This window comes from Hetaerina americana, unplaced genomic scaffold, assembly GCF_022747635.1.
Source record: "Hetaerina americana unplaced genomic scaffold, ioHetAmer1.1.p SCAF_1, whole genome shotgun sequence".
In the NCBI taxonomy this organism is placed as follows: domain Eukaryota; kingdom Metazoa; phylum Arthropoda; class Insecta; order Odonata; family Calopterygidae; genus Hetaerina; species Hetaerina americana.
Window position 1 is genome coordinate 59,268,181 of NW_027286069.1, and position 14,897 is coordinate 59,283,077.

The window sequence follows — 14,897 nt, forward strand, 5'->3', positions numbered from 1 at the left end:
AGTATGCCATCCGTCGTATGGGACGTTAAGCTGTGGTCCCCTTGGCATTGTAGTGATGGAGTATGCTAATGCCGGGTTTCTTTCTACCCTTCATCCTTTCCTGTCCATACCTAATGGAACAAATGACCTCAGCTGTCGATCACCTCCCCTAAAACTACTTCTACCAAGATGCCCTTCCTCACCCCCTCCCCCATGAATCACCATTGTATTTTTGAAAAAAATAATTAATTTTTGATAATTTTGAGCTTAGCCATCCTGCCATGCATGGGCAACCTATAATACATTATGCATTGCATTTTGATGAGGGTTGATTGGGAAATAGTGGTAATTATGAGCATATAGATATGTTTTGAAAAGAATTTGACCCTCCAACCTCTAATTGTAATAACCCAAACCTGTGGGAGATAGTAAATTATGCCTGCCAACTATTTTTCAATGATATTGCAAGGGATTACTCTATGGTGCTTTCACACTTTCGCAGCCTCAAAGACTGCTATCTTTGGAGAAATTCATTCTTTTTGGAAGCAAATCTAAAGCAGAATGTCTAATCAAAAAAGTATGGTGGATGCATTATGTTTCTCCATTGCCATTTCGAGTTTAATTTGATTGTGTCATTCTATTAATTCCAAATAGCATCATTTGGTGCTCTTGCATGAGTAATATAATGAATGTCTGTGTAAGGCTTGGAGTTGACGCTTAAGAGAAAATATTTGCAAAGTCTTAGGACTGAAACATTGGTGAATGATTTAATTTCACAGAATTAATATAAAATCATATTAATATTATGAGTAGCTAGACCTTAGAGTAAATTTAATTTTTCACTCATTCTTCTTAGGTATGTCAAATATTAAATAAAGAATAGCTATAAGTAGTCTCCATACCTCATGAGGGGTAAGATGTTGAAGTATTCATGTAAGCACCATACTATTTAGGAGGAAATGGCTTTGCTTGAATTTTATCTCAGAGTAAATACATAAACACTTGGAAAAGATTGATTTAGGCTTTGCCCATAATAAATTAAATGAAGAAAAAGTCCTAAGATGGCTGTGTAAGCTTTTTTCCCAAGGTTAAATGAATTTCAAGATTGAAAAAATTATTATTTTTCACAGGTGCCTCACCCATTCCCCCGGGTCTTTTTATATGTTTGCCTCGAAAAGACTTCTTGCATCTCTTGCCACTCTTCTGCTATTATTTTACCTTTTGGACCCCAAAATCATCTGCTGCAAAATCTTTGCATTTACATTTGTAATTAACTGTCAAGTTGATCTGGCAATCGATCATTCACTCTGACAGCTCCACCTGTGGCTTCAATGAAAAAAAATGTTAATGAATTGATGACCGCAAAACTCAGTGACAAGTTAAACTAATCATAAGAAAATTACACTTTGTAATTAGTAATTAAATATAAAATTTGGTGCTCTAAACTTTTCTTTAGACGTCTCAGCCAATATCCTCCACTTTTATTTGACTCTACTGGTATTTTTAACCCTCTTAGTGCGGCGGGGATTCCTGGGGTACTAGTGAGAAGTGCGAAGGGTAATTTAAGAAAATGTATCACCTTAGGAAAAAAACATTATGAAGTTATTTGTTTAGATATCCATATGCAGTTTTTTTATTTTAAAATATAATATTGTAGTTAATAATGATGTAATACATTTACATCATCTGAAAAATAAATGTAATTATTACCATATTATAAATTTGAAGAATATTTTTTTAGCTATAATATTTCGATTTTTAGACACAAAACTAATATTTTTTTAAAAACATTTTTCAAGAAAACTACGATTTTTAAATATAATAAAGAATCGAAAATACATGTAGAAAATATTATAAATAAATAAAGAAAAACCAGTGAATTGCAAATTTTTTTGTCAGCCTCTGCATAGTTCGATTTTGTTGAAAAGGCTGATATCACTGAGTCAAATTGGGACTTTTCCCCTTTCCTTGAGACTGCGGCAATGTGCTTACAATCTAAAGGCAGAAAAAAACCAAGTTCTAACTTACAGAGAACTGCTGACAATGTAATCCATTACACAGGGCGCAATTGATTAGATAGGATGGACGGCAAGAGAAACCAAAATAATTACAAAGCAGTGCTCTCATTTCCATCGTCTCAACAAAGTCTGAATAAGCAGCTTTATATCAACACCACAACACATTCAAGAGATTACAGATGAAAACAGATTAGTAGCCTTTCAGTGGATTTACGAGCAAACAATTAGGCTGAGCTTCCCGACATGTACAAAACTGAACGAAAAATTATAGTAAGAATTATACTTTTTGAAAAGCATTTAAAATTAATAATAAAAAATTAAAAAATTAATTATGTAATTCTATGGAATTCACCCTATCGATAGCACAAAAACCATAAATCATTAAAGAAAAAACCATGAGTTACAACAATTTAAACAATAGCCTACGCAAGAGCCAATATATCGGCCCGCCGCACTTTTCGCCAGGGATACGAAAGCCGATATATCGGCTCGCCGCACTAAGAGGGTTAACTAACTTTTTACAAACAGCATAATTCATGCCGTGATCTTTCTCTTAAAGTGAAACACTTTTAGTGAAACAATTTTTTGCATATGAATAAATGTAAAATACAGTAATGCATTTCATGCTGAAAAAATAAATTATGTACAAAGTTTATTCAAAGAAAATTGTAAATACATTAAAATAGAGGACGTGAAGCTATTGGCTGTTGAAGAAATTGTCAGAAGAAGAGAATCCTATAGCCAATAAAAATAATTATTATAATTATTTTTATTGGCTATAGGATTCTCTTCTTGTGACAATTTCTGTAAATACATTGTTTTGGAACATGATCATCTTTTCTACTATCATGGAATGAAGCAATTGGGAATGCAAACTCAATTTGTAAAAACAAGAAAGAAAAAAAATAAATAATTTATTACTAATTGTACATACCTAATTACTTTTTACTAGAAAGCTGTCTAGAGACATTTTTGTGCCAACGCTTGAAAATTACAGAAAAATTCCTCTTGGCATTATCATTAAATAAAATTCTGGTCCGCAGAGCAACTGCCATATTATGGTGTTGCTTTGTATGCATGGTACAAAACAGTTTCCCATGACGTCCACATCACATTTAGCAATTCAGCGTTTAGCAGCATCAAGTGTTTGGCAATCATTGATGTGGTGTTGCCTAAGATGATGCATTTCTTGTGTTCTTTGATTCAGGTGGAGAAATTCCTACCCGTTTGGCCCACATATTTGGCATTACACTTACACTGTAAAGGGGATTTTGCACCATTTCCGTGGTCTGTTCTGTTTTCAGGGAGGTGGTTATGTTAGTGGCAAGCTTGATCCTTTTCTTGCGGAGTAAGGAACTGATCAAATTCTCCTTGTAGCCATTGTTGATGGCAATGCTTTTTATTGTATTTAGTTCAAGGTCAAAATACCACGACCGCGGTTGCTATTTATATTTTGTGCCTAATAATGAAAAGACAGTAATTTATTGTTGAAAATGGCTTTATTGTTTTTCAAAGGATTCTCCATGATAACTAATAACTTTTGCATACACACAAACTAATTTTCGTAGCACTTTTTCCACTCCAATTGATGTGCCTCCAAAACATGGTTTTTTAATGCATCAACAGCTTCTTCAGGCAGCTAAAAACGTTGCCCTTGCAATTTTTTCTTGATAAACGGGTGTAAAAAGAAATTATTTGGTGCTAAATCAGGGCCATATGGAAGATGACCCATCAATTTGATGTTTTGGCCAGTCAGATGGGTAGTTTTTTCAGCTGATCTGTGAGAGCTTGCATTGTCATGATGAAGAATGATCCTTCATTGTTGCTTCTTTTTCCGTATTTTACCAAGCACTTCTGGCAAACAAATACTCGTGTACCATTCAGGTTCATTCACAGTTCTACATTGCTCTAATGGTGCGGTTTCCACATGTCCAGTTATTCCCAAGAAACAGGCGATCATTTGCTTTGATGTGCTTAGTGCAAGAATCACTTCTGTCGTATTTCGCTCGTCTTGGAAGAACCATACAGTAGATTGCTCTTTTGTTTCGGGCTCATACACATAAATCCAAGATTCATCACCTGTATAGATGTTAGACACAGCTTTTGATGCAGCACGATTGTATTTGTTGAGCATTTCTTTGCACCAATTCACACAAGCATCTTTTTCAGCTTTTGTCAAATAATGCGGGAACCAATGCAAACAAATTTTTTTCACAGCCATGCTCATGCAATATCTTATTGATGCTCTTCATGCTAATCCCCAAGGATGCCAAAATCTCATGATAAGTCACATGATGATCTTCCTTTACTTGTTCTTGCATCAATTTTTTCTGGCACAACAACTGATTTTGGACGACCTTCACGACTTGCGCCAGTGAGTGAACAGCGGCCATGACGTTACACCAATATTTCACAGTGGCCAAAGATGGGGCTTCATCATCAAAAGTGGAAGTTAGTTGATCGATGCACTCCTGTCTTGATAATCCACGTCAAAAGTCATAAAAAATCATTGCACGAAAGTGTTCACGAGTTAACTCCATTTTTTCGCTGAGACGAAATTTTAAAGTCACTGTAAACAACGCAAGTTATGATCAAACAGCAAAATGTTCTGAAGGAAGTTAGCATCCAAAGGGTCAAAATTTCAGATGGAAATGTAAGATGGTGCCTAAAGTACTTAGTGTTGTCATGGCTCAAAATATAAATAGCAACCCTTTTATTAACGAGGTTGGTGAAAATGACTTTCACTTTCTCACGAATAATATTTTCCCTCCATAGGGCCCTCCAGTCAGTAGTCCACCACGACCCACTGGTATATTCTCATTCCCTATTTACGAATGTCATCTCACTGTTGCACATTTGGCCATGCATCTGGAGATAGGGCAACGAGTTGATTTCACTGCGTCGAATGTTGCTCAACAAGCTGGAGCACCTCCAGCGACAAAATTGACGAATTTCTATGTGACTTGCCAAAGCAATCCGTTTCCCCGAGCATTGCTTTACTCAGAGATGCCACGTTATTACACTTGCTTTACTCAGGGATGCCACGTTATTACACTTGGAACGCTTCATTGAAGAAATTTCAATGTCGGAAGCAAGGCAACGTGGTTCCTGGTCTTCCAAATGTGCATTCTACTGATGCTGTTGGCCATATTTATATAGTTCATCCAAAGAATGATGAATGCTTGCGGTTGTTACTGGCGAATGTTCGAAGTGGTTCAAAATTGAGGTAAATGAGGAGATGCATTACCAGGCTTTGCTGTTGATTGAAGACATGTCATGTGCGGCAGTTTCTTAGTGAAGTTAGGAATGCCAGCGCCACATCGTCGCTTCAATGCCGCATTCAATCGATAATTGGAAATGATTGACATGAATAAGACCAATCAGTTCAAACGAATGTACCCCTTCTGAACTCCCAACAGAAGGACGTTTATGATACATTAATGAAGGCAATTGATGATGGAAATGGTGGCTTATTTTTCCTGGATGCCCTTGGTGAGACTGGGAAGACATTCCTCATATCATTGCTTTTGGCCCCTGTTCGTGCGAGATCCGACATTGCGGTAGCAGTTGCTTTTTCTGGCATTGCGGCCACATTGTTGTAAGAATGCGGCATGGCTAATTCAGTGTTAAAGTTGCCATTAAACCTACGAAATACTGAACAAGTAACATGTGACACTTCAAAACAGTCCGCAATGGCCAAAATTTTAGTAGCATGTAAAATCATCAAATGGGACAAATTCATGATGGTGCACAAACACGAATGGGAAGCACTTGACTGGACATTGAAAGATCTGGGCAATGACTCGTGATGCTTTGGTGGCGCGATGATTTTACTGCTTGGCAATTTCCGCCAAACACTGCCAATCATTCCAAGATTGACTGCTGCTGATGAAATAAATACTTGCCTCAAATCATCAAATCTGTGGCGCTATGTAAAAAAACTTAAACTGACAACAAACATGAGAGTTGCATTGCTGAACAATCCATCTGCTGAAGATTTCTCCAAGCAATTTTTGACTATCGGTAATGGCCGTGTTCCTGTCAACGAATCGAGCGGATTGATTTCATTTCCTCAGAATTTTTGCAATGTCATTTCATCGAAAGATAAGATCATCAACCAAGTGTCCCCAAACATCATTGATAACCATAAAAATCACAAATGGTTGAGTGAGCAAGCAATTTTGGCAGCTAAGAGCAGAGATGAAGATGACTTACACTTCATAATTCAAAATCTAAGCAATGGTACTCTGCATTCATTCAAATCTATTGACTGTGTAACAAATGAAGATGAAGTCACCAACTATCCATCTGAATTTTTAAACTCCTTGGTCGTACCTGGCTTACCACTGCACAATTTACAACGGAAGGTTAGCTCGGTGATCATGACGCTTTGAAACCTAAACCAACCAAAACTATGCAATGGAATGCATTTGGTGATAATGAAACTGATGATCCATGTGACTCAAAAGAAAATTCAAAGATGAGGAAGTTCTCATTCTGCGGATTCCCATGATCCCAACCGATTGGCCCTTTGAGTTTAAACAAATTCAATTTCCAATTCGTGTTGCATTCGCGATGACGATTAACAAATCACTAGGCCAATTGTTGAGTGTTTGTGGTCTGAATCAAGAAAACCCATGTTTTTCTCATGGTGTATTATATGTGGCATATTCACATGTTGTAAACTATCCACTTTATTTGTTCTTGCGCATGATAAAACAAAAAATGTTGTACGAGTATATGGTATATCAGAAGGTGCTTGACTCGAGAGAATAAACCTGAGTGTATATATGATTGAATGAAGAAAACGTCTTTCTGACCAGCCATTGTAATACTTATTTTGTAGTTTTATTGAATTTTTTCCTTATATTATTATAACTAGTCAAATATGGTTAAAATTGGTATAGCTGTACTTGATTTATAAATGGTGTACTTAACTGTTCATTGATTGTTACTGTTGGCGATACTAAGTTTGCTGCATCTGCTAGTGTTATTATATATCAAAAGAAGTATAGCTGACGTGTGTTATCAAATTATTTTCATCACTGACCAAATGCCTGTATTTCTCATTAACTATATGCATAATTGTGGTTCTGGAACAACTTAGAGTGAAATGTATTTGTGCCAATTTTTAATATCAGCTATTTACTCCATGAATAGCTCTCCATTGAATTTCATGTTGTCATACTCAGTATTTATTAGCTAATTAAGAGTGTGATTAAATGCAAAACATTGGTTGATTCAATGTCTTAATGATTTGCTTGTTATTAACTATTCAATTAAAGGATCGACTCATTGGAAAAGCCCTAATTCCCATAACCAACTTCACATGTCCTATTTTTGTGTTCCAATGCCACAAATCTCCAGGCAAATAAATGGATGGTTATATTGATCTCTATTAACAGGTAAACCTAAATGGACAGTTACTAAAAGAGCATGCCAAGGAGAATCTGGAAGAATTTAGCTTACAAATAAGAAGGACTCTAGGAAACTCACAACCATCCTCCAAGTGCTATTACTGGTTACTTTTGATATTGGACATCACTCTCCATGGTTGGAATTCTCAAGGTTTCCCTAATTTTCTGAAAACCTTTTATTCTGAAAAACTAGGAGATTCTTTTAATGATCTTACCATTTCTGAAGCATCCCAGCAGCCTTTAAAAAATGAATCAAAAAATATTATCAAAAGAATAAATATAGAAGGTAAGTGAGCATCAGATTAAATATTTTCCTATTTTATTTAAATGATTTTTGTACTACACTATCATGAAATGCCAGAAATACTCATTTTGTTGTTTTTAAATATCTGATTTCTAGAGACCAGTATTTTATGTTTTGAATATTTTCACTATAATTGAGATTATTATTTTTGAAATGAAAGAAGTAACTTTGTAATTTCACATGAACCCTATTCAAACATGTCCAACGTCGATGTTGGACCGGATGATGATGTGTAATGTCAAAACCTTGGTCATGTTTTAATAAAGTCTGTGTGGAATTACAAAGTTACTTCTTTCATTTCATTATGTTGTGTAGATTCCGGAAAGTTACACCTGAGACAATTAATAGATTATTGTTAGTTGTATTTATTTATTTCACATTAATTCAAAAACAGCACTTTGGTCTTTCAGTCAGACTTTTTAAAAATGAAATAGCAATGTAAACAATTGTAAACACCCAAGCCCTAGAAGAAAGAAAACCCATATAGGTGGGAATAGAACCATAACCTCTGGGTTGGCAGCCGAGGATGTTACCCTGCCGCCACAGGGGCTGGCTGTTTTATGTAGATTCTGGCATTTTAAGGTGTATGAGGTGCTAAGTTAGAAATTATGCAGGACTTTTACCATTAGAGACTACATGTATGCTTTGCCATAGTGTGATCTTTATCTTTCCAGCACAAGTGACAAAAAACTTTTAATGGTATTGATTTGGAAGTGGACCCAATTCTTGCAAATAATGCTTATTTTAATAAATTTTTGTTCAATGAACTCTCTTGTATAAAGAGAAGCATTCTCATGAGTGTGTGTGGTATATATAATTTTTAGTGATATCAGACAATGTTTAATCGGAATCTCAACAGGTTACCTTTATAGTACCGTATTTTCCCATCAATAATGTGCAGACAGAACTTTGTTGTTATCATGAATTTGTATAGATACCACGGCCAGGGCTTCATAGTTATCTTGGATGTGTATAGATGCCCCGGCTCTGTATATATATATTGAAATCATAATTGCCTGTGGCTATCTACTGTAAGTATACAGAAAATTAGAGCCAGGTGATTGATATTGATTCCAAATCACAGAGGGATCAAAAAACAAAATATTTACAAGCTAATGCATTATGCTGCCTTATTGCTTTTTTGCTATGATTCATAGGTAGAAACAAGACATAGGTTTGTGTGCCCTTTCATTTGCTATATAAATTAACTTTCAGCTAACCAATTATTAAAAAAATAAGAGAATTAATGAAATAGAATTTTCTTTTTTGTTTGCTATACTTTGCTTTGTTAGTATTGACTTTCAGCTGTTCTAGGCTCCCTCCAAGTTCTATGAAAGTGCCGCCTACATGGTGATTGTTTCAAACCTGAATTGAGTTAAGCTTTTGTAATTTAGAATTTTCTCAAGAAAATTACCCATGAAGAAGAAAATCGTGTACAGTGATGTTTAAGCTAGAAGTCATCAATTGTCATAGATGTCCTCCAACATGTTTGCTCCTTGAAATTGTGATGACTAATGTCCACAGAATACTTCTTATTATGAATACTGTGTGATCTCTACTACTGTTGTTAGATATTGTCCACTGTGGCCTCTGGGTAAATACACTAAGCTAGCCATATTTCACAAATTTATGTGTTCTTCTAGGATAATTTGTTACAAATAATCGTCAGAGGAGCTGATCTGATGTATTTCTAAGTAGATTTTTAAAAAGCCGAGAGAGATACAAAGAAAAAAGATGTACAAAGTAAGGCATCCATCCAAAATGTAATATTCGAAATAAACCTTTCAGGGTCAGGCTTCACTTTGTGGAAGTTTTCTATATTTAACTTTACACATTATTTTGAATATCCATCAAATCTTAGAGAGAGGGAATGTACTTTTCTACAGAATTTATTTGGTTTGGTACAATGCATTTTAAGTTTTCTAATTCTGTAGAAAAGTACATTCCCTCTCTCTAAGATTTGATGGATATTCAAAATAATGTGTAAAGTTGAAGCTAGTGTGCTCAATGAGAGGAGTTTACTCACGAGAACTTACGAGGGGGAACCCAAAAGTAACGGAAATTGGGCTGTGGTGGGGAGCGAGAGTGGGGGAAGCCTTTGTTTGGTCGGCCGTACGTCAGGCTCACGCCACCTGTGTCAGTATGTGCAGCGCCGTCGCTGTGACTGGATTGGTCCATCTGTGAGAGCTGTTTCAGTGAAACAACTTGTTTCATTTCGGCGAAAAACGTGATGGCGAATTATCAAGAGCAACGCGCTGCAATGAAATTTTGTTTCCTGTTGGGGAAATCGGCCGCGGAAACTATTGTATTTCTCAAGACTGCTTATGGGGAAGCTGCCCTAAGCAAAACCAAAGTCTATGAGTGGTTTACACGTTTTAAAAATGGTGAAATGTCAATTGAAGACCAACCCCATTCAGGCTGCCCTTCAACTTCAAGAACTGATGAAAACGTCGACAAAATCAATGCCCTCGTTCGGTAAGACCATCGCAGAACCATCGATCAACTCAGGGAGATGTCTGGAGTGTCATGGAGTTCAATTAAGAGGATTCTAGAGCAGATCTTTGGCACTCAGGCGACTGGTTCTTCCATCATGACAACGCGCCGGCTCATACCACCCTCTCCGTGATGCAGTTTTTGACAAAAAACAGCATGGCATCAATTGTCCACCAGATTTAGCCCCCTGTGACTTCTTTTTGTTCCCCAGACTCTAAAGGGATGTGAAAGGAAAGCGTCTTGACACTGTGGAGGAGGTAAAACAAAAATCGCTAGAAGGCCTAAAGGACATCCCGATAAATGAATTTCATAAATGTTTCGAACAATGGAAGCATCGTTTGGAGAAGTGCATTGTGGTCAATGGGGAATACCTTGAAGATGAACAAAATTTAATGTAAATATATTGAGACCTAAAGAATCTATAACAACATTCCTGTTATTTTTGGGTCCTCCTTCGTTTACGACTATGGGAAAGCATTGAGTGTTTGATAAATTCAAATTTTGAGAATTTGTGTGAAAAACTATCTATATATGAAGTGTAGCCTACACTATGGTCAAAATAAGGCAAGTATAGAAGTGCTGTGTTTGTTACCATTTCTTATCTGAGGATGAATTTACATAGCTGAGTCCACTGCACCATTCATTTCACTTTTGCCATTGAGGCCACTGGTGTCTGCTCTGTCATGATAGTAGTCATACACTGTCTATGTGGCAGGCATGGGTATTTTCTCATTACATAATATAATAATATGCATAATTTAGAATCTTCGTTTTAGTTGTAATACTTGGGCTGGAATGGGATCCAGTGTCCTTTGGATAACATGTTCCCCCTGTAAATAAATAATAGTATCTTTAAAGTTGTATTATTCAAGCTTAATATCCAACTTATACTCATCCAGATATTGTTCTGGTATCAAGAGAAATGGTTAAAAAATACTAATGGTAGTCTTCCTGACAATGGTACAAAAAGTGGGGAATATGTAATTTGGTTGATGTTTCAAGGGATGCCCCTGAAAATGTGGTTGACCATTTGGTGACCCCTTACTGAAAGATCACATGAGAACATGTTGAGTCTGTGCATGGAATAAAGGATCATTTTTCTCTAATATTTGTTTCAAATTATACTTTAGTTCCCAGCTCATACGAGTCACCCAAATTTTTTGGGTTAGGATTTACGAAAAATACTTTGATCATATAGAAAAGAAATAAATTGCTGTGAACGGTCAATACAAAGAAAATTGAATTGTTACTTTAAAAAAAATAGCAACCACACGTAGCAATTTTTATTCATCGTACAATCCTGGAAATTCTTCATCTTCGGGCCTTACTGCCTTTCAGCTGCCTTGTTTCTGTGTTCTGAAGCATTAATCATGAATTCAAGTTAAAATGCAATACTTTATGACAATCTTCTCTCTTAAGATCCTATGAGATTATTATCATTTTAACTTTTTATTCAATGCATAGTTTTTCCTATTATTTTGACTATTGAAATTTTTATAATAAGCAACCATTTTCTATGCCGTTACAAGACTCATTCTACTTAAGGTTGAATGCCTGTAGACTCTTTGAGTTTATTGGGAGAGAGACAATGTATGTATGTATTATCAGAGGGGCAACATCCCTGTTAGCCCAATGTGTATTAAGTTTCCTGGCAGCACCACAAGTGAGATAAACCTAAATTTAATGAAATACATTTGATATGTTTGGAAATATTTTTCGAAAGTAATTTCAACAAAATATAAAAACTTTGTTTCTTAGTACTGACACAAAACAGTGAAATTTTCAATATTTGTAATAAAGGCAACCATTTTCTATACCTGATGTGAGAAAAAAATGCTTAATTTTAATATTTTCCGGCGGATCAGCTTGCAGGTCAAAATTATACCCGTGTACCTCCTGCCCATGAGAAGCAGCCTGATTTTAGAGCACATTTTGGAGTAAAAAGTGCATCTTATGCTTGGGGAAATATGAATCCTATTAATATGTATACATGAAAAGGGGGAATTATAAGAGCAATATTGGTTGTGTACTGTATGATGAAAGTTTGAGATTGTTAGTGAAAGACATGAGGTTAATAGACCAATGTGAAGTGCTGAATGTATAACAAGTCATTATTTGATAATCTTGAAAGTGTATCTTAGGAGAAGTGGGTGGTAAAGAAGATTAGAACTCAGAAACAATTGAGGATAAAAGTTTAAAAGCTGCAGGAAAAAAACATATAGGAGCAATGAAGAATGAAAGGTGATGCCTGGTGGAATGAAGATGTGAAAGATTCCATTACTGCAACCTAAGAGATGAGTAACTGGCTGACTGGAGCAAAAGATAAAGAAGCACTACGTTGTCTCCAAAGAGGAAAATGAATGCAAAAATGTCTCACCGGAACATTAGGAAAGAATACTTATTAAACAAGCAGAAAATATGTGGAATTATTTTGAAGGAAATCTGAAGCTGGTGTGGAAACAGTTAATAGGGAAAAGTATCGAACATAATGAAGAATAATGAGTAATGATATTGTCTGGAATGAACTTTAAGTTAGAGGTAGAGGGATTATTTTGAGAATGTTTTAAATGATAGAGTACAAAAGTGAGTTCAAATGCAAAATGATGTAGAAATATGAGTTCAATGAGGCAAAAATGATCTCAAGGAAGTTGACATAAGGACAAATTGGATTATACCAGTGTTTAGAATTTAGATTAAAATAAAAGTTGCTGGGGTAGATGGTTTTTCTATTGAAGTGTTAAACTGTGTGTGCTAATTTTGTTGGTGGCTCAACTACAATGTATATTTCCCATTTCAAGAAACCTTAAAACTTTCAATGTGTGTTAATTTGTCCCTTGGCTTTTATAGTGAATTTTTAAAGTAAAAATAAGTCCAGAAATGTTCCTTAAATTGTTTCAAGTTTGGATTGGGATTTTTTCTAAATGAACTATTTGAGCAAGTGTTTTGCTTTAAAAGAACTTTGATATCAATCTAAATTATTCTAGAGTGCAAATAAAAGTTTTTCTGTGATCTTAGTTGAGAATATTTTAAAACTTTTACAGGTTCATCCATTGTCTCTAGAAAAATTGAAATTACACCCTCCACTGAGAATAATTCCCAAAATAGAGATTTCAGCAATGACAAGCCCAGCAGAAAAGTTTGGAATGATGGTTCTGGGGATCATAAAGAGAGAAGAAAACCCCCTTACTGGGGTCATGATGATCGATTTGATGATGTGGGTGATTCAGGAACAGGAAGAGGCCATAACTTCACAGAAAGAGGAGGAAAGAGAGGTGGTGGTGGGGGCTGGGCAAATTGGAGGGACAGAGGAGATAGTCGTTCCCACAGAAGCTCTGAAGATGGTTCTGGTAGAAGGTGGAATAATGAACCTCAGAGTGGGCACAAGCCTTATGTAACTTCAACAGAATCAGAAGAAAGATGGGACTGAAAGTGGCTGTTTGAGAAGTGTTTAGTTAATTTGATTTGTACTTGAAGGAATTTTTTCTGAACTAATATTTAAACCTTTCATGCCGTGTCTGTTTATTTTTTATCTTGACTGCAAAAATTTTTTATATTATTCATATATTGGAAACATCTGGGAATTCTATAATTAATATATGTATGGATTTTTTCCTACTTAGAAAATGATTTTGTGAATCGACTGTGTGTGTCATTTTGAATTTATCCTACCTTGTTGTCAAATAAATATGGTATTATTACTTTTGGTGAAGTGTGCCTTAATTAAATGAGTTTATTGGAGAACTTGTTTTTTTATATAGTCTTTATTGTAGTTTCACAATTCTTGATTTGTATTACTACTGAATTTTGTACTTTCTGAAATGAAATACCACTAAATTTAAATGCTTTTTAGAATTTTATCATTTAAAATCAAATCGATTTCAATGTATTGTTCAAAACTAAAATGAAACATTTGACATGGCTGTTTGCATTCAGTTAGACTTTGATGTATAAAAACAATCAAAAAATTACCTGGAGTTCATGTTGCAAATCATGCATGCCACAAAGTGAGCTTCATATAAGTTGCCCTCTTCAAAAGATGCAAATATGCACTACATATGAAATGTTGCTTGCTTGTAAATTATTTTAATGTGCAATGTTTTCTAGCTGAATGCCATGAAATGTATCTGAGCTTCTGCAATTTCGATAATGAGGCAAAACCAGAACTCAAGATATTATTAAAAGCATGAAGAAAGAATCAAAGACTTCGCGTTTCCACTGGAAAGAATTTATTTTGTCGACTAATTTCGCTATACTGTAGCATCATCTGGACTGGATACAAAAAGTATGCACTCATATATATACGACACTATATATATGTGTATACATATATGTGTTTGTGTATATATATGTATGTATATATATATATATATATATATATGTAAATATATTGATATGTGTATATTATTTTTTTATATATATCAATATATGTGGGTCGCAGTAGTCCAGTAGATAGAGCGTTGGACTGCTAATCGGAGGGTCTCGGGTTCGATTCCTGGGCAAGGCACTCTGGGCACCTGTAGGTCCACCCCAGCTATGTGATTTTTTGGGTACCAGGTCTTCCTGGGAAACCATAACCGGTACAGGGAAAGGAACTGGCCCCCCTACCCTGATGTGTGAATTTCACCCACAGTCGGGCTTAGTACTGGGTGAACTCTACCATCACCTACCAAACCGATCTTTGGGTTG

At 35.5% G+C, this 14,897-nt stretch overlaps 1 protein-coding gene across 1 annotated transcript in view; it reads left to right on the forward strand.

Annotated features, from left to right (window-relative positions):
• LOC139692191 (uncharacterized) overlaps positions 1-13,755 on the forward strand; it is a 27,710-nt gene extending 13,955 nt beyond the window's left edge. Inside the window, exons 5-6 of the mRNA XM_071590257.1 lie at positions 7,403-7,700; positions 13,253-13,755. Coding sequence (XP_071446358.1) covers positions 7,403-7,700; positions 13,253-13,638 — 684 coding nt within the window. The 3' untranslated portion in view covers positions 13,639-13,755. The remainder of the gene's footprint in view (positions 1-7,402; positions 7,701-13,252) is intronic.
• Positions 13,756-14,897: the final 1,142 nt, after the last annotated feature.